General features: G+C 35.4%; 1 protein-coding gene across 4 annotated transcripts in view; it reads right to left on the minus strand.

The window, feature by feature from the left end:
* dgki (diacylglycerol kinase, iota) overlaps nt 1-20,637 on the minus strand; it is a 73,670-nt gene that overhangs the window by 18,984 nt on the left and 34,049 nt on the right. For 3 of the 4 annotated variants that reach the window (XM_028043856.1, XM_028043855.1, XM_028043853.1), the window contains exons 2-21: nt 19,509-19,617; nt 16,116-16,211; nt 13,645-13,719; nt 13,428-13,484; nt 13,280-13,345; nt 13,131-13,199; nt 12,006-12,122; nt 11,629-11,703; nt 10,357-10,452; nt 10,185-10,267; nt 9,894-9,954; nt 8,487-8,600; nt 5,993-6,118; nt 5,669-5,747; nt 5,296-5,351; nt 4,664-4,726; nt 3,063-3,136; nt 1,459-1,570; nt 1,290-1,376; nt 100-212 (exon numbers count right to left, since the gene is read on the minus strand). In XM_028043856.1, the coding sequence (XP_027899657.1) occupies nt 100-212; nt 1,290-1,376; nt 1,459-1,570; nt 3,063-3,136; nt 4,664-4,726; nt 5,296-5,351; nt 5,669-5,747; nt 5,993-6,118; nt 8,487-8,600; nt 9,894-9,954; nt 10,185-10,267; nt 10,357-10,452; nt 11,629-11,703; nt 12,006-12,122; nt 13,131-13,199; nt 13,280-13,345; nt 13,428-13,484; nt 13,645-13,719; nt 16,116-16,211; nt 19,509-19,617 (1,728 nt within the window). The remainder of the gene's footprint in view (nt 1-99; nt 213-1,289; nt 1,377-1,458; nt 1,571-3,062; nt 3,137-4,663; nt 4,727-5,295; nt 5,352-5,668; nt 5,748-5,992; nt 6,119-8,486; nt 8,601-9,893; nt 9,955-10,184; nt 10,268-10,356; nt 10,453-11,628; nt 11,704-12,005; nt 12,123-13,130; nt 13,200-13,279; nt 13,346-13,427; nt 13,485-13,644; nt 13,720-16,115; nt 16,212-19,508; nt 19,618-20,637) is intronic. The other variant, XM_028043854.1, reaches the window with a different exon arrangement.

Here is a 20,637-nt window from a genome sequence, read left to right on the forward strand (position 1 = left end):
AGCAACATGGCTGGCCCAGTTCATCCGTCTCAATCTCTATCTGTGTGTGTCGGCCTGTGTGTGTGTGTGTGTGTGTGTGTGTGTGAGGAGCTGACTCACTCGTTGAGCAGCGGCACCGACGTGCGTCTCTTGCTCTTCTGGACCATGTTGGCCTGATTTCGCAGGGAGATGCGCAGAGTGGAAGGAGCCAGTCGGCACGGCTCGCCGTCCACCTACACACACACACACACACACACACACACACACACACACACACACACACACACACACACACACACACACACAACATTATTATTCTTCAAGACTTCCCTGTAAAATAAAAAAACATTGCAAGTAGAGACACTCAATATATGACATCACTATTTTCATCATTACGCAAATATTATATTTTGTGAAAATATAATATTTTGGAAGGTCTAAGTGCTTTTGATGCTTGGAGCGGATTTATGTTTTTAGCAGCTGAAATGTTAAAGCTAAGAGAAAATTGTGATGACAAATTTAATTATAGAAAAAAAGAACTGTATTGACAACACAAGTTTTAGAAATTGTATTGACGTTCTGCAGTCCTAGTTTAAAGTTTAAATAAAATATCAATTAATTGGATGGATGGATGGAAAACAAAAGGTGGAAATTCAGGAGCAGGAGAGAGAGAGAGAAAGAAAAAATTATACAAATCGATACAATACAAAGAAAAAGAGAGAGAGAGAGAAAAAAGTGAGAGAAAAGGAGAAAAATGGAGAGACAAATGGGGAGAGAGAAAGAAAGACAGAAAAGAAGGGAAAAAGTAGTGAAGGTTAAAGACAAACAGAGAGAAAGAAAGAGAGAGAGAGAGAGAGAGGGGGTGAAACAGAGAAAGAGAGAAGTAACAGAAAAAATAATCAAATTCTTATCCAATTTTTTGTCATATGTTTCACACATTAACTCATGTTTTTTTAGTGGCCTAAAAAAAAAAGGTATAAAAATGTGTGAAAGAGTTTTTAAAATCCAAAAGAAAATAATTGTGACTAAACCAGCATATATTGATCCAGACCATCTCAAAAGATTACAGGTTTGAATTTATTATATAGTCAGTTATTAATATAACGTGGTACATGTTCACTAAATGCTTTTATTTTCAGCTCTGTTAGGGTTGAAAAACAATAATAATACTTCATAAGGTTTACTGTTAATAAAACCTGGGAAGTAATTAAACATTAAATGATTCAGAAATAAGAGACTTTAAACAAACTGTATTTTCACAACGGTGACACCTGCTGGTCATCACGTGTAACTACATCCATGTTGGTTACCTGAACAGGTACAGTCTTGTAAGTGGTGAGAACGACTTCTCTGCACTGGTGAAGCCTCTCACCGTGACCGCCGACCTGTAGCGCCGCCTGGTGGAGGACACAGACATGTACGGTTTAGTAGAACATAAAGGTTTTTCTGTCGGCTGATGTTTTTTAGTGTTTTTCTCACCAGAGAGGCCATGGTAAAGCCGATGACCTCGATGCAGCCGTCGTCGTGGCGCTGCGGTTCAAAGTCTCGGTGGTCTCCGGTGTTTCCCCACGGCATGGTGCCAGCGCAGTACCTGCATGTCACACATCAAACACCAGCAGCTATGACAGTCATCTTCATGCACCCAGAGAGGAAGCTGCTCTTCTTCCTCTGAGGACAGAAATCATCTCCAAAGATATGAGAGTCAGCAGCAGACGGGTTGAAGCACTGAACCCAATTAACAGAGAACACTTCTAGGATCCTGCTCTGGTTCAAGAGTCTCATCGTTTCTAAGAGGCCTCAGCAATCAAGTGGAAAAATCTCATTTAGAAAGTTAGAAACATCAGATGTGTCCTTTTGCATCAAGAAATAAAAATATCATTAAAAATTAGTAGCAAAACTTAATAAACGTTTCCTAAAATCCTATAAACTTGTAAATAATTAAATCAATATTTAATTGATTTAAATAATATGGATTATTTTTTTTGCATCAATGTATTATTTTTTATTTATTTTAGTGCATATTTATTTTATTTTACTTTTTTGGAGGTGTTTTGCACTGGTATATGTAAACACTGTATGCAAAAATATCAATAAACATACTAATCAGAAATATATAATATAATAATGGTTTCTTTCTTGGAAAAAAATGGAAACACTTGTTTAAATATTGTATTAAATATTTAATGATTCTGTGCTCACTAAATAAATATTTCTGTATCAAGCAAAATAAAAAAAATATTATCTGTAATGATTTCAGTAATTTAATAAATACATTCATTATTAGATATAAAACTAAAAAAAAATTTAATATATAAAAACAATTAATAGAGCATATAAACATTAATAAAAATATGTGTACTTGATAATAAATAAATGTGTACATTTATCTATTATTTAAATGTTCAAATAATAAAGTTAATGTGAAAGCATGCCAAAATGAATATTTATTCTACTTTAAAAGATTTAATTATAACTTTTATTTAATTATTTTATAATGCTGTGTTGCAGCACTTCCTAACCAATATAAATTGGAGATTTTTTTGTTTATTTATTGTAATAAAAAAAATGTAATGTTACAAAATAAAACTGAAAGAGATGCATTTCTAAATTCATTATATATAATTTTATTGTGTGATTTAATAATAAAATTTGGCATTTTGTTTTATGTTTTACACATTTTTCCAACATAAAATAGAAAGAATATTGAATTTAGTGTATTTATTTAAAAAGTTGCTATTTTTCTAAATATTTTCTGATTTATATTTTGTATATTAGGTTACAATATACACATATATATCCTGCTCAGCAAGTACACATCACTTGTAATTACACATTACTGCCAAGCTTGTTCATTTCAGAAAAGGTTCTTTTTAACATTTAAAATTCATAAACTGAAGCTTATGTGCTGTAGTCGAAGCCTCACTACAGAAAGTTTTCATCTTTTAGGTGGAGTTTGCATAAAACCATTTGCATAAAAGGTTAGATTGCCTTTTATGCAAATGTTGAAGAGTTTAGCAAAATTCCAATATAGAAAATATTTGTAAAACCTTCGATCAGTTTGGATGCGTTTGTGACCGACCCACCTGGGAATGTTTAAAAACACGATGCACTGAAACTTGAGCTCCTGGATTTTGGGCGTTAGATCCGTTCCATCGCACTGCAGAAAGCAGAGAGCCAGAGTCACGCCTGCACAGCAGAACCACGTCCAACCAGAACCAGAGACCCGCCTTTTATTTTGACAGGGCGCTCAAACGTTAAGCTCACTTCCTGGTTTCTACTGTCAGATCACACAGTAGGGGTTCCAACACACCAGTAATTGGTGCTGTAAAATATTTTTAATTCAACTCATAACAAGAGATAATTGAACTGTTATGACTGTTAAAGCAGCAGAGATTTAATGTTTTAGCTGTGAGGGGACGGGGATGGTTTTATGCTGATGTTAAACACAGCTGAAGTCATAAGATTACATAAACACCTCGTGGGCATAATTGTGACGCTAATTAATTGATTTTAATGATTTATTTGAAGCGTTATTTTACTCCAAGCTGGAGTTAATGTGGAGCATCTGTAAAAAAAACAAACAGTAATGGCTCCCATTGGGAACAATAAAGACGGCATTAACATCGACTACTACGCTTGGATTTAGTGTCAAGAGTAAACACTCTGCAAAAACATAAAATCTTACCAGGTGTTTTAGTCTGGTTTCTAGTGAAAATATCTAACTTGTGGATGGAATAAAATAAGGAAAAATATCTGATCTGGACTGAAATTATAATGAATTTGGTCGTTTGCCTGATGGGATCCGTCACATGGAAACCACCTGGTTTAATTCAGTAAAGCAGCTTAATGAATGTGTCAAAGATAACGTGTTGTCCTCATTTCCCTGCTGGAATGAATAAAGTAATTCTTCTTCATTGGTGTCACTGGACAAAACCACCATTTTAAGGGTTAGGACAGGTCTATGGGTGTTATAAAACATTCTTTCCATTTTTTTAAACAAAATTATTCTTAGATAATCAAATTTCGAGCTGTTTTAGGACCTCTTGTCACTTTAAATCCAAATAAGCAGCTACTGGCCACGTCCCCAATTCAATGTTTACACTCGCAAGCGAAAACGGCTGCACACAGATGCTTAATTACACAACCTTACAGCTTTGAATAGCAGAAGTACAGCCTTCTGCGCAACCAACAAGAATGCAGCAAGAGCTTTCTCCATGGTAAGTCAACAACAAAACATTTGTCTTTTCCAGCAGCCATTGTACAGCACAGTAAAACCAGCTGACCAAACGTGCCGGAGCTCCACTGGTGTTGCTAGGTAACAGGCGTCACTCCGTTGGGGTTGCTAACTTTTTTTCACCGAAAAAGTGAAGTTATTGACAAAAAATGTCTGTGTGTGCATTTTAAGAGCTTGGACTGTTTTCAGAAGCACTAGAAACTCAAATGGAAGTACAAAACAATTTAAGTTTTGAATAATAGATCCCATTTAAACCTGCCTTCTAGGCCGTGAAGATCTATTTATTTGTTTTAACATGAAGTGAATGTGAGTGAGGAACCCCAGTGGGACTCCTCCTCAGGGTCAACCCCCAAAGAGAAGTTGAAGGACGGCGCGTTTAATCACCCGACCCAGACATGTCGACACGGAAGACGATACGAGCCGAGAGAGGAAGAGCGTATTAACACTCACCACCACTCTGACGTGCTTCGACAAGTCCCTGGAGCTTCTCTGGAGGAAATCTGAGAATGCAGCCTGAACACGCACACACACATACACACACACAGGCAGATAAACACACAGAAGAAGCCAATCAAACAGAATTACAGTTCATTACATTTCCCTCATTAAAAAGAGATAACTCCTCTCTACGTTTCCGCTTCAACTGCCGCCCATCCTTTCTGACTTTCAGCTCATGTCTTGCAGAAAAAAGTCGGCTGGATGATTTTGTAACATCTGTTCATCACTTTCAAGTTGATTTTAGTTAAATTTATCACTGGAAACAAAGCGGTATTCTATCAGGTTTGCTTGGTTTTTCCTCAGGATTAAGGTCAGATGAATTATTAAGAGCATGACATTTGCTCTGTGAGCTTTCTGGATGAATATTGCACAAGTCAGGTAGCTCATTAATGATAAATAACTTGGAAACCACTTTCTCATAAAGGCCAATGTTTAGTTGTTTTTGAGATAAATTTCCCTTGATTTACTGTTCCTCATTCCTGCAGGGTGTGTGAGGGTCATTAAGGCAGAATTACAGCAAACTGAAGACAAATGTAAACTATCCAGTCAAAGTTTTTAAACAGTTTGTCATGGAGGACACTTACGCCAGCATAGAACATCTTGTTGCGGAAGCGACTGTTAAATTTCTCCGGGTTGGCCTCTGGAAGAGAACAAAACGCCGAAAAACAGAGGAAAATTCAATCAATGTGTGCAGAAAACATGGAGAGTTCAGGGCTTTGATATAACAATACAATAGAACCTTGATAAATTATTCACATCCCTTGAATATTAACATTTTGTGATGTTTTGGAAACAAACTACAATGTATTTATTGGGATTTAAACATGTAGAAGTGCGTTATGTTGAAGTGTAAGTGTGGTTTTAAATGTTTTAGCACATACATTTGACAAAAGTACATTGAAAATTGAAGTCTGAAGGGGTGTGAATACTTTTGCGAAGGGAATTTGTGAAACAGACCTCTGGACTCGTGGAACTCCAGCGTGACATGAGCATCGAAGCCGAGGCTGAAGTAGTTGTTGAAAACATTCAGAGGAAGCTTAAAAGGAACAAAAAACATATTTAAATATCAATGTGCAAACGTTTATAATTGGAAATTTATAGCAAAGTAAGTAATTTGCCAGAGAGACACTGGTGCAACACATAATCAGTATTTACACATAAAATATGCAAAAATAAAAACATTTAGAACAAAAACAAAACAGTTTCACAGATTCCTTGTTCTGAAAAACATGTTTAGGAATAAATTCAGCCCATTTTCTGGCTTGACCCTTGACCCCTGACCTTCTGAGTGCCTTCTTCTGGCTGGACCGCAGTTTTCTCCACCAGCAGGTTCCACCTGTCGAGCTGCACCACCGAACCGTCCTCAACGTGACACAAAACCTTCGACACGGGCTCGTCTGTGTAACCCTGCAGCAAAACAGAAACAACAGGAAGAAATCAGGATGTTTGAACTTGGTTTCTTCTCATCTGAATTTAAATTTAAATATGAATAAATGTTAGTTGCATCCCCAAGCAGAAAGAACTAGAAATGATTTAGCGTTCATTAAAGGAGTGCTAAGTTATTGCATTTTAGGAAATAAAATGTTTATTTTCTTATTTAAAAAAGAAATGAACTGATCGTTTGCATCTTTTCTAATATAAAATGAGCTTAAATGCAAAATGTGTCAATTTTTTCTGATTTCCTCAGACACACTGATTGCAGAGAGCTAAAAAGGACAACCTCACTTTAACACAGACCTGCAGAGAAGATAAAGACGAGAGCATTAAACCAGACGTCTAAAAGAGGAAAGAAGAGAGAAAAAAATATGAAGAAAATGAAGCAAGGAGGGATTAGGAAATGGAAAAAGATAAAAAGAGACAAAAAGAAAGAACAGCAGTCAGGCGTGTGCAGAGGATGAAAAGGGCAGAGCTCTTGCACATATGGTAGCTAGAAGTTGTTTCGGTCTAATCTTCTCTGGAAGCGTCAATCTCTCCGTGGATCAGAAGTATCTCAAAGTCGTCTGGACGACCTCGCTTCAGATCAAACAGCTTCGCTCTTATTGAGCTGAATCTTTAGAAATTAAACTCTGCTCACAGGCCATCATTAAAACTCATCTGTACTGCTGACTAATGCTTCCTAGTTACTGACTAATATATCTACTTATGCAGCGATATGTTCCATGTTTTGCCTTTTCATTTGAGAAAGTATGAAAAATAAAGCACTGCTACGTTTCCAGTGGATTTATTAAAAAATAAAAATAAAGAATGGATAAAGGTAGAGGACTTTTTTAAAACAAATCAGTTAAACTGCAGAGACTGTCTCATCTGTACTTTTGCATCAACCAAGATGCTCAGAGTAACTTTGGAGGAGCTGCAGAGAGCCACAGCTCAGGCGTTGAAAGGAGTTTTATTAGTCCCACAAATCCAGATTTAGTGGAAGATTGACAAAAACTAAGTCAATTGTTTAACGAATGCTCTGGTCAGATTAGACCAAATTTTGAAGCATTGTGTGTGTAGGAAAGCTGTTACTGTACCCTGAACACATGGTGGTGGCAGCATCATGCTAAGGGAAGGATGTGTATACTTTTCCAATTGTAAAAGTCAAGCATTTTTCAAGGACTTTCTAGGTAAGTTCCCCAACTTTTCCAGCATCACAATTTCCAGATAAAAACAAAACAAATTAACTAAAAAAAACACTTTAAATTCGCTATTGTATAATATAATTTATCATTGTTGTTAATAATGTTTGTGATAATATTTTATATTCTACAGCAGAGACAAAGTAAACTAAAATATTGCAAAATTTCAATGTTTCTGAAATGTTCCTCTCACCCACTCTATAAACCTGAACAAAAAAATAATTTAACAAAAAAAAATCCTCAATTTCAGTCACATGTAATGCCTAGTAATGCCTAAAATATAAGCCAACCTCTATTTTAACTACACAGATTAATAAGTCACTGAGCAGTTAGAAATAATAAACATTCAAAAATAAAATAAAAATTGTTCTCGCCAAGTTTTCTGGCATTTTGCAAACAGAAATAATTTAGGTAGTTCTAATTAAACTAGAATAAGAACATTTTGGTCTGATTTAACTTCAGACAGTGAGAAAAAAAATGGGTCTGTGTCTTTATGAGGCGTATGAAAGTATCTAACTCAAACTGTAAGTATTTTCCAGATTTAGATTGAACTTTATTCTAAAATTGTGCAGTAAGAATATCAAGCACTTTCCAAATCTAATTGAAACTCAAGTATTTTCAAGAATTTGAACCACCTGTACAAATGCTGTAAAATGGCCTAGTCAAAGTTCAGAAATCCAATTAGCAACCTGTGGGAAGATGGTTTCTGAATCTGATTTGACAGATCTTACCATCATGGTGTCTTTAATTTCACCACTGAAGAATACTTTTTGTTTTGTTTATTTAACATTCTTAAATTATTTTTGACTTCTGGGGATTTCATTCAGAACAAGCGGAATATTTCGAAAGGAAACAGGTAAAAGATCAACTGTAACTAAATCTTCTGTGCTCGATGTGTCAGCGGCTTCGAGGAGGTCAAACAGAGGTCAAGGCTTGAAATGCTCCGGAAGAGCGCTCAGACATCCTGGAATGTGGGTTTCCCTGAAACTCCCAGAGGCTTTGGAGACGCAAACACCTCATTTATTTTCAGAACGCGAGACAAAAACAGACGAACTTCACCTGCTGTGTGAAAAAAAAAAGTACTGAAATAACTGGAGGATAAAATAAAACCCCGTCTGCCGTCTACTCTGCAACATGAGTCAAGGCTGGAAACTCACCCCGCCCCAGTTGAGCGTCCTGGCGAGGTCATTTCCTGTTCCCAGAGGAAGTACAGCGACCGGAGGCTGGGGATTCATCTGCAGCTCATCGAGAGCGGAGAGGATCCACCCCACCTACGGACAGAGGTGGGTAGTAAATACCTACACTTAGTTACTTACAGTTACCTGAGTAACTTTTTCTAAAAAAAAAAAAAAAATACTTTTAGTGTATTTCTAGTGCAAAAACTACACTAAAAGTGTAGTACTTTTTACAGTGGATATTCCACTCACTGTGAGTAATTTCACTAAATTAAGACAAAACAAAAAATGAATGAGATACAAACTCACCCTTGCGCTAAAATTTTGTTTTTCTAACGTTATTTTCCACCGGCTGAGCCATTTGGAATAACTTTACTTTGTCCTAACATGCAGTATCTATTACTGACTGTAAGTATTAGTTTATTGCTTTATTTTATTTAATATGTATAATTTTGGTGATGTCACTCATCAAAATGTAATGTTTGTTCAATTGTTGGTTGTAGGGAGTTTAATTTATAACTTTGTAATTTTGTGTTTTTGCTGTTAAGTATATATTGTAATCTATTATTCTAGCAATTACTCAGTCAATTAATTGATTAATTGGATAAAAGATGTAGATAAATTCTACAGATTTCTTATTAAAACACTTAATATTTATACAAGATTAGAAACGCATTAAAAGATGCAAATAAACCAACAATTCATTTCTTTTTTGCTTTAATTTTTTTTTTTTTTAAATGAGAAAATAAATATTTTATTGCCTGAAATTTAAAAACACAGCATTCATTTAGTGAATTTGAACCATGTGAAAATAAAATTATACAACTTGAGGCGTTTTGGCTAAAACATATTCACGTCTTAAATGCAAGACGTATATATTTTTGTACATTTTGGCATAATTACAGCTATGAATACGTTTTCTTTTTTTCACCAATTGGTCTGTCTGCTGCAGTTAACAATTAATCAGTTACTGGAATTAGTTGACGACTATTTCAATAATTGATTCATCATAATTAGTCGTTTCATAATTTTTGATGATTTCTAAATGTGCTGCCTAAATCTGGTAATTTGTAATCATGTTATGTATATATATATATACAGATATATATATATAGATATTATTTCAGTCTTTAAAATACCAGATTGTGGCCTTAATTTTACATTTTTGTCTGTTTGATTATATCATTTTCAAATACTAAATCAGATGTTTCGATCAGTTACTCATGACTCAACTGCCTTTTAACGTTTTTACTTTTACTTGAGTAAAAATATGTAAAAAAAATATTATTTCTGGATACTTTACCGACCTCTGCCTACAGAGAGGTAAAGAAAGCTCCAGGATCTTGGTAAATAATAAAAACTGGTTAAAAAATGAGCACAGAGTCTTACTGTGCCGTCTCCACCGCAGGCCAGGATCCGCAGGTTTGGCACTTTGCGATACAATTCCAACCTGAAAATTGAAACAGCAGCTGAATGAGAGACGGCTGCAGAAAAAAATGGTTCCTTTCTGTGTCGAGATTGAATTCCTCTCCAGACTCAAAAACCTAAAATCCTGTCCAGCTGGTGTTTAAAATATACCACAGATTTCCACTCATTTAATAAAAAAAATCTGAATTCAGGCCACTGTTTCAGTGTAGGAGATTCAGATCTTCTTTCTAGAGATAAGAAAAGATTACTCACGCTTCTCTTAGTCCACCTTGTGACAAGTCGAACACTTGTCTGGGGTTTAAGATCCACATGAACATGTGCAACAGCTTGGCACCCTGAAGATGCAGACGTATGAAACAATGAAGGCTAACAGCAGCGTTTCAGGTGCTGCTAGCGAGAGACAGGTGTAAGAAGATTCACCCACCTGGTTGCCTCCGCTCTTGGGATTGACAAAAACCAAGACGGGTTTCATGAGAGGAGAAGGAAGCGGTTTCAATATGAAAGGACGCCATTTAGAGTCCTGCAGACAGAGGGAAAAGTTTAAAAATAAAAGAAGTCCAGGTAAGGAGAAAGAGGGAAATCCCTGTTAATTCACCACATCTGGATTAAGAAAAAAACTAAAAAGGTTTCTATGGGTTTTTTCACCTTAATCAATAACTACATACTGTTACTTTTAAAAGTTTGAACGTTTTATGAAACCTCCAATCGCTGATTCAGGTGATGCATTGATTGTGAACACAGCTGAGTTGCACTTATATTATTATTAGTTGTTCGTATTTCAATTACTTTCACCAAAACATCGATATAATTACATCAGATATAAAAATAATACTACGATTATTTTAGTTGTCGATTAATGTATCAATTAATTGTATTTTAAAAATATTAAGTAATATTAGAAATACATTTAAGATGCAAATAAACAATTATATTTCTTTTTAAATTAAGAAAATAAACATTTTATTGTCTAAAAGGCAATAACACAACATTCCTTTAGTGAATGTTTGATCATTTGTAGCAAAAAATTAATCTAAACTTAAAAAAAATATGTCTAACATGAACATGTGAAAAGTAAGACAATTTTTTCTATTAGCTAATTAATAACTGGGTAGCAAAATGTGCATAAAAAAGATTTTATTTACATAATTTGAACCGAGTGAAGTTAAAACTGTGACTTGAAGAGTTTGGGTTAAAACAAATTAGCTTGTTTTTATCTTAAATGAGAAATGTAAGTAAGTTTTTGTATAGTTTTGATTAATTACTGTGTTAATGAGTGTGTTGTTCTTCCAGTAAAAAACCTTTTTTAATTCTGTATACTCAATGACAAAATTTGTTGATTATTTTTAATAATCGATTAATCACAATTAATCCGATTAACCGGATTAATAATTTCAGCCCTAAAATATTCAGTGAAAGAGGAGAAAAAGTTAACCTTACATAACAATTTAAAAACTTAAAAAGAACATATTTAAACCTGATGAAATTATATTTTAACATTAAATCTAAAACTAAAAGGAGAAAAAATGTGTGAGAAGAAAGAAACTGATTTAAAAAGATATTAAATCATTTTCTAAACTGAAATAAGATTAAAAAAAACCTGTTTCTGTGTCATCACACACACTTTAAAACCATAAACACATTTTCTTTGCTTGTTTGCTAAAAGTCACTGGATCAATAGGAGCGTTTTCTCACTCACATCCAGTCCTTTCTTGCTCGCCCTTCGTTTGAAAGACGTCCGTTTTTTCCTCCTGGCCGAGTTCTTCAGCGAGCTCTGGGACACGGAGAGTTCAGATGTTAGTTCGCTGTCACCGCATCCACGCTGACGCTGATTAGAGGAGCAATGAAGCGTGCGACGTGTCTGCGGGAGACATTTTTCTGCACTGGTGCGTGAGGGAGACTCAAACTGAGGCCTAAACTCAGGCTTCCCTCGGAGATCAGACGTACGTCGGATCACATCGCATCACACCCACCAGCCTCTGACAGGCCGCTTTTCAAATTTAGCCCCGACGAGGTCGCTTTGCATCATCGTCACCGGGTGAACTTGATCAAGTGGAGGGAGGGATTCTTTCTCACCTGTGGCTTCCTGACTTTGATGATCCAGGAGGGAGGGACGATGACTCCGGCGTGGGCCCCCAGCGAACACGGCTCCTCGATCTGGTGCAGCATGAAGCACGTCACCTTGTTGTGGAACTGGAAGACAAACGGACGTTAGCTTTTATTAATCTCTAACAAAAAAAAACTCATTTCATCTGAGTATTAGACGAATAGATCAGCGTAATTAAATCTTAACACTTGCATGCATCACCTGCCTCAAGTCTGGAACAAATAGACATTAGCAAAGAACGACGTTATTAAATTATTAGGGGTTGCTAGGCAACAGCACAGTGCCCGTCCATAGTGACTTAACAGTTGAGAGGTTTTTGAAACGACTTGTCCAGACACCAAAAAACATAAACTTAATGCCAAAAGGTGACCTGTTAAGCTTCCTTGAACAGGTCACATTCTTTGCACAAAATTATTCTTAGATTTGCGTAATTTCATTTGTATTAGGGTGTCTTGACAAACATTGACAGTGAGTTTTTGGTCACTTTAAATCCTAAAAAGCTTTTTATTGGTTTTTTTCACTCAACGTTTACACTTGCATGTGAAAACAGCTGCAAACAGACACCCAACTATACAAACATACAGCTTTGAAAAGCAGAAGTGGAGCCTCCTGCACAACAAATGAGAATGTAACAAGTTGTTTCTGGAAGGCAAGTCAACAACAAAGCACTTGTCTTTTCCAGCAGCCAGTGTACAGTAAAACCAGCTGGCCAATCGTTCTGGAGCTCAGCTTGGGTTGCTAGGTGACGGGCTGGGTTTTGCTGGGGTTGCTAGGTAACGGTGCAGTATCAGTTGAATGTCATTGAATATTCAGGAGGATTTTAAAATGGCAAATTTTTCAGACATCAAAAAATATAAACTTATTGCCGAAAAACGTTTGGGTGTTTTTTTTAAAGCGCTTGCGCTGTTTTCCGTAGCAGCAGAGACTCTAATGGAAGAATGAAAACATGCAAAATGTAAATGATGCATGATAGGTTCCATTTAAAGTAGGAATATTCCTTAGGAATTGTAAATTTCACAACAGTGAGGCCTATTATTTCTCATCTACTTCCTTTTTATTCAGTTTTGTTGAAGACGAATGATGAGTTTCCTTACCGCCTGTTTACACCAAGAACAACTGATGGCGATTATTTCTTTGCTGTGGAAGAACTTCTGCTGAAAACTCTGAAAAAACAAACATTGACAGTAGGTTTTTGGTTCTTTATAAGGACTCCAGGAACATTTCTGTGTGTGAGTGAGCCCACCTTCCCACACTGTTTACATTTCCCCTCCTGCCGCCGCCTGTGGACCCAGTGGTGTCTCAGTACGTTCTGTTGGCAGATAACGGCGCTCAGAGCTGCGATTCCTCATTTTTACAGCCACACATACATGTTGACATCAAGAAACACTCACGTCTCTGAGGCATCGGGACCCCCCCTCCCTGAAGGTCGGCTTGCATCTGAAGTTAATCTTAACAGAGACACAAACCGCGGTCGTGAGTTTGAAAGCATTCATCTGCGGCTCGACAGAATTTGACGGGAACAAGGTTGGACTGATTTTAATTCAAAGGAAATAAACGTCGTCCTTGAAGGATGAGCCGCTGAAGCGTGTTGGTGTTTGTGTGCCGCACCTTTTCTAGCTGCTCTATGCAGCCGGTGTGGACTACGATTTTGCAGGCGGCGCATTTCCTCCTGGGGGCCGACTTCTTAAAGGAAACACAGGGAGCATAGAGCAGAGTGAGACACAAAGCCACTGAAAATGCAAGCAGTGAGGAAAAAACGAGTCATTTATCACCTGGTGTGTCTGGTAAAACACAAACACTTCAGATGTCAGAGGCCAAGTTGCCTTCATTAACTAGTACGACATGGGTACAATAAAAGCATTTTTACTCTAGTTTCCAATGCAAATATCTCACTGCACTTGAAATAAAACAAACTCTTCAGCAAAAAATTAATTATTAATTATCATTAATTCCTTAATATTAATAAAAACACATTAGTTATTGGTGAGATAAACCACCAGAGGAATCAGACATTTTAACTCATAATAAGAGAAAAATAGCTTGTTTTACTGGCAGATTATTTCACTTATTGCTAATACATTTTCATCAGGAATTATTGACTTAAAATTATGCTGGAAAGTTACTTTTATATTAGTTTTGTCTTATTTCAGGAAACTAGACTAAAAATACTTGGTAAGATTTTGTGTGCGAAGTATTCAACTTTTAATAATCAGCCTTGTTTCTCTCTTTTTAATTTCATAATAAACAGAACAGCTGTATTTAATTGATTTACTAAACTTGGACAAATACATTATCAAAAAAAATAGTGACTCAAGCTCTGTTCTCGTGTTGGAAACATTAAAGGTCAGTTAAACGCCTCAAAAATGTGTGAACTGTGTGCATTTCTTTTAATAAGCATATTATTCCCATGTTATTCCCTTAAAAATGGCAACTTGTTTCACTAAAAAGCAGTTTTGTGGTTTATTGTTACACAGGAACGAAACAAAACATGTCTGAGTTTTTACTTAGAAAACTTTGTGGTCAAAAAGTTTGGGCACCACTGCCTTAGCTGCTTTCCGAATTAACTACAAACATACCTGAGAACTTTTTATAGTTCCTACCACAGCCTGTTAAACTTGTTGCACATTTGAAAAAAGGATAGTTTCATTCACGTTCACATTTAGTTTTCATCTTATTTAACTTATTTAAACCACAAACACAAATCCACCTGGATGTCAGAGAAATCTCACAGTGAGCCACAGCATTTTCTTCTAATCATACTGTAAGTACCGTGCTGTTGTGAATGCTCATGTGTTATTATTTTATTGTGAAAAGTGAAGGTTATTTCTCTGCTCTTCATGCTAATAGCTGCTATTCTCTGCCAGAGGACAGAGTTCACAAGGCCTATAATTTAAACGTAAACGTCTCAGCAGGAATGTTTCACTGCTGTCAGGGATCCTCTAAAGCGCAGTTTGTCAATGATGTGAATGAAAATTAAACCATTAAACAGTGAGAAGTATTGGTAGCACTTTATTTTAAATGCTGCGCATAAGACTGATGTAACACTTGTCACAAACATGAAGGAGTCTTCAAAATGTTTAAGATTGTTGTGGTGAAGGTAATGATGCTTTTAATGGACTTTTAATGCAAAATTGCATTAAAAGAGTCATTATTCTCCAAATAATGACTCTTTAAATTCAAAGTTACAATAAAACGTGCATTAAAAGTCCATTAAAAGTGTAAACGTTGTATTAAAATTGTTATTATTTGGTAAATAATGACACTGAATGCAAAGTTTTACTCAAACTTGCATTGGAAGTGTCATTATTTTGTAAATAATGACACTTCCAATGCAAAGATGTATTAAAACCTGCATTTAAAGTCCATTAAAAGTGTAAACTTTGTATTAAAATTGTTATTATTTGATAAATAATGACACCTAATGCAAAGTTTTACTAGAAGTTGCATTGAACGTGTCATTATTTGCCAAATAATGACACGTTCAATGCAAAGTTGCACTAAAACCTCCAATAAAAGTCCTTTAAAAGTGTAAAGTCTGCATTAAAATGATTATTTGTTGAATAATGACAGTTAATGCAAAGTTGTACTAAAAGTTGTATTAAAACTGTCATTATTTACTTTCATTACAACAGTCATAAACTCCCTTATGTTCATGCTGTGCCATGTCAGTCTTATGCACAGCCCTTCAAATAAAGTGTTACTTAACTCTAATTCAAACAAGCTTTTTTCAAATAACTTGAAAATAAATTTCTTTCTCCATCTTGATCCGGTTCATAATAATATTTAAATCAAATCTTAGACATTTTGTTGTTTCTGCTCCAAAAAGTAAAACTGCAATAAAGATAAAATAGGTCTTTAAGCTCAGAGCAGATTTAATGTTCATCTATTCCCAGCATTAGTATTCAGTTCAGACAGTTTCCAAGTTGAAATTATTTATAATTTAGTGAGAGTGGAATGTTTCCTTTAAGAAAAAGAGGCGGCTAACGGACCAGATAGCAGCAGAAATATAATCCTAGGAGAAGCACCTGCTCCTTCGTTCCTGTTTCTCTCCTGCAGAGACGTGATCAGTCTCTACTCACCGCAGTCTTCAGGAGACACGCATCCTCCCCGAGGTAACACAGCTCTCCTGAGCAACTCGTCTCCATCCACAAGTGATCTCCGTTCCCTGCGTTTTCCTGCAGGAGGAGAAGAAAGAGGGTTGAATTATCACTTAATAAGGCGCCGCGGTCCGTCTGCACGTCTCCCTCTTTAAGCGATTGTTGTTTGGTCGTATATAAAACTGCACAGAAACACTCGGAGGAGATTACGGCCAGTGAGTGTGTCGAGTGCATAAACGCTGCTGCTGCTGAGTAGGCGGGTAATTCACGGCGTCTGGAAATCTGAGGTGTTAATCAAAACACTCCAGAAGTGGCGGTTAACGTCCAGCACTCAGAGAGCAGCCCTGTACGAACCTGTGATGGTGGGAATTTAACAGAAAAGACTTGGATTCAATCCCAGAGGAGTTAAAAAGTAGACGTCCAAGGAATGGCAAAAGCAAATGAGGTGGATTAGCAATGCATGGCAACAAAAGGACATTTTACTGTGAAATATCGCCTCTGTTGTCTGCATATTGAGCTGTTAGCATGTCCAGACAGTCATGACTCTGGTAAACAGCAAGTCTTCAGTCAGAAGCTTCTTCACATATGCTGCTATTCTGACTGCTACTGGAGAGTCTTCCAGTAACAGTGTAAGGATCTTCCTGCTCACTGATGATATAAGTTACAAAAACATTTATTTTCCCTTTAAAATATTTTTTAATTGAATTTGAACTGAAAAGACCTTGTTGGTTGAAGCGACTGTTGCAACTAATGATTGTTTTAGTAATCAATTAATTGGTAAAAAAAAACACAAAAAAAACACATTCTGCTTATTTTTTAAGACTTTTTTTACACAAAAATAGAAAAAAACTAATTAAAAAATGCAAATAAACAACTACGTTTATTTTATTAAAGAAGAAAATAAACATTTATTGCCTAAAATGCAATAGCAGCATTCCTTTAATGAACGCATCTGTGTCGGGCTAACCTGTTGGTTATTTTTTGGATTTGCAGATTAATAATTGGAGAGCAAAAGTTGCTAAATGGGAGACATTTATTTTATTTTATTATTTTTTTAAACAGAATTTGAACCAGGTGAAGCTAAAACTGCCACTTGAGTAGTTCTGGGTAAAACATATTTACAAAGTTTTTTTCTTATTCTAAAAGGAAAATCTATCTATTGTTGTACAGTTTTGGCAAATTGTCTTTTACAATTAAAAAAGATTAATCGATTAATAAATTAGTTGTCAACTATAGTTATTCTGATTTATTGTTTATTTTCTTACTTGAAAAAGGAATTAAATTACTTGCTTTTTTACACATTTTAATCTGTTTCTAATGTATAAAAAAAGGCTAAAATGAAAATATGGAAAAAATGCCAATTTGTTTTACCCAATAAATTGATTACTTTTGCATCCACTCCATATAAGAGTTGATTTTTTTCTTTGAAATTATTTTTAGTCCTCAATTTTTTTCCCCGATTTGTTTACAAGAAAATAACATTTTACCCAATTCTTCACTGTTGAAAGTCGTGTCCTGTAAAGCTGTCCAATCAGTTTCATTGATCATATTAAAGGTAATTATATATGTATGTATAGTTATGTAACGGTGTGTGTGTGTGTGTGTGCATCATGCAGGGATTTAAAGGTTAGTGAGGATGTGCTGAAGTGTCTCTGCAGGACGCTCCATGTGAGCCCATAACAGTTTACACATTCTCATCAATAATAAACCACTTTGTATTTACAGTTTATTAATGATATATAACACCTTGAGATCTGAATTATTCACTGCAAAACATATTTAAAAATGGCTTTACACCTTAAATGCTTATATTATTTTGGGGAAATTTGTTTCCTGAAGTCATCAAAGAGAGAAAATTCTTTATTTTTAATAGTTTAGTCAGGAAGGGACAGATTACAGAAGGGCGACAAATACAAGTAAAACTCTAGAAATTCATCATGGAGTTTGTGGCGTTTTCATCCTCCTGCATCACTGAAGCATTTTAGATATTCATGCTTTATTTTTTCCAAATTTCTTACACTTTTCTGAAACTTTTAATCAACAATCAATCACTTTGTAAGGAGGAAGTAAAACACTGTAAAACATTTGAGCGGCATTTAGTTGTGTCTACTATCTTCTACTCTTTATGTCAAATAAATTTAGCAAGTTTCAGGTTTTGAACCTAAACTTGTGAGTTTGTGAAAGATAAACTTACAGTAAAAAGTTTATCTATTGATTTTGTCAGACCCCCAAGAGTAAACGATGGCCTTAAGAAAAACAGGAAGGAAAAAAAAAGACAGGAGTGGGAACTATTTCCCAGAATGCTTAGCAGCATGTTGTTGTATCCTGAGTTGGAAGTTCATTACACTGATCTGACTCTTGTGTTTATTTTAATGTCCTGTTCACACTAATTGTTTCTGAGCTGAATTCATTGTGATGTTTAGTAAAATTCATTATCAGATCTGAATTTTTCTTCCTGCAGTTTGAAGTAAGAATTTTAATTATTCTAAAGTAAAATAAGTTGTAATTTTCACTTGAAATTGTGAGTGAACATAATACAGAAAAGTGGCTATTTAACTAATTATTTGGTTTAAATTGCAGCATTAAGTTAAAACTCATAATTCAATATTAATGAACTTAAAAGACAACTTGTCTCTTGTTGTTAAATCAACTTCATGAACTTTAATTTCTGAGTTAAAACCAAAACAATTTTCTTGTTGACTTAAATTGCATTTTCCAAGTTAAACCACCTTCAAATGTTTTACAGTGAATAAACACCAGGGTAGATTCAACATTTCATTGATATTAATTATAGAAAATATGATTTCAGACAAGATTTAACACATTTAAATTGTAATATGACAAAACCTCATGATTACTGCCATCACAGCTGAACCACACACTTCAGATTTTAGAGCGTCATCTTTCTAGAAAGTGAAAGCTAATGGGATTTACCTGCAACTAAAAGTACCAGCTCAAACTTTTTCTTAACTTTTGGACGGTTTAATGTGTTGTGTTTCGAGTGCTTTTCTTTGCCTCTTGACATTTTTTCGTTTTAAAGCAGCTTTGCAGCGTCGTGATTCATGTTTTGTAAATAAAATCCATTAAACTCTGGAAAAAAACAGATGCTGGAAAAGTCATATCTTGAGAAACGGTGACACATAAAACTTTCTCTCCCACGCTGCTTACACATCGTCCTACATTATTAATAAAGAAGAGGAGAGAAACCGCTGGGGGTTTTTTTGTCTCCACAGAAACATACAGTATGCTGATGAATTGAGATTGTAAATGTCAGGCAGTGACTCAAAGGAGAAACTTAAACCTAGACAAGCTTTTTGCACAATGAACAGAATAAATGCATGTTGCTAAGCAGATTTGTGATGCTGAGTGTCTGACCGTCCAGTCCACGCAGGTTCGTAGATCCTTGTTTGGTCCGTTGGATGCTGGAGGGAGCGAAGGCTGAGGCGGGCCGAGGTAATGGAGACCTGATCTGGAGATGGCTTTCCTGCAGTCAAGAAAGACAACCGTAAATTAACACTTTAAAATATCATCATTTTTATAATAATAATAATGGGAAAAGCTGCACTGATGGCAATGCAGAAGTGAACTGTCACGCTCGCATAATGACACAGAGTAGATGAATAACTGTGAGGACTTGAAGGGTTTCAGCGTGATTTAGTCCGTAAATTATTTATTCATAATTTTCCGGCTCAGCTGCAGATATTTGTTTGAGGCGGACTGGGAACAGCTTGGTGGAGAGACTGCCAGCAGCACTTCATGGTGACGAGAAAAAGAGTCGAAGACGGATGACTCAGCACGCGTCTCTTCCTCTTTTTACCCGCTCAGGTTTAGTTCATCTTTACATGTTTGTCTCTCCTGCAGTGATAAAATAAAACTATGATAAACTCTACTTATGCATGATGCTGTTATTTCTGTCCTAATATTGGAAAAATATATTTTTCTATAAACCAACAATTGAAAAAGACAGTAACAAGTTTTGCCCATTTTTATATTTTTTCTTTTTTACTTTAAGCAGTATGGACTTAAAATTTAATCAAAATATTTTGCAGCACTATTGTGATAACGATATGTCACGATAAATTTTGCTGGATGGTGAATTGTCCCAAGTTATTGCGATAAACGATAATATTGTTGCTTTGAGTCCAATTTCAAGTAATATTATGCAATGGAGGAACAGATTATCAAAGAACAATAAACTTAAAACTCTGATAAACATAAAAAAAACACCAAATAAATAAACAAAACAATTTAAATAACAAAATAAATGTTGAAGTTTCTACAAACAAAATTATTAAGGGCTAGTTGAGACCAAATACAGAAAAGACAAAAACGATAAGTCATATAAATGGAAATTATTGTGCTTGCTTTAATTTATCATGCAATTAACTGATTTATTGATTATTACGACAGGCCTAGATACCAATAAAAGTGACAACAGTGTGGCTGCAACATCAATTATAGCCCCGCTGATACAAATACTGCTATTGAAAAACATTCCCATTTG

This window comes from Xiphophorus couchianus, chromosome 17, assembly GCF_001444195.1.
Source record: "Xiphophorus couchianus chromosome 17, X_couchianus-1.0, whole genome shotgun sequence".
Lineage (NCBI taxonomy): Eukaryota > Metazoa > Chordata > Actinopteri > Cyprinodontiformes > Poeciliidae > Xiphophorus > Xiphophorus couchianus.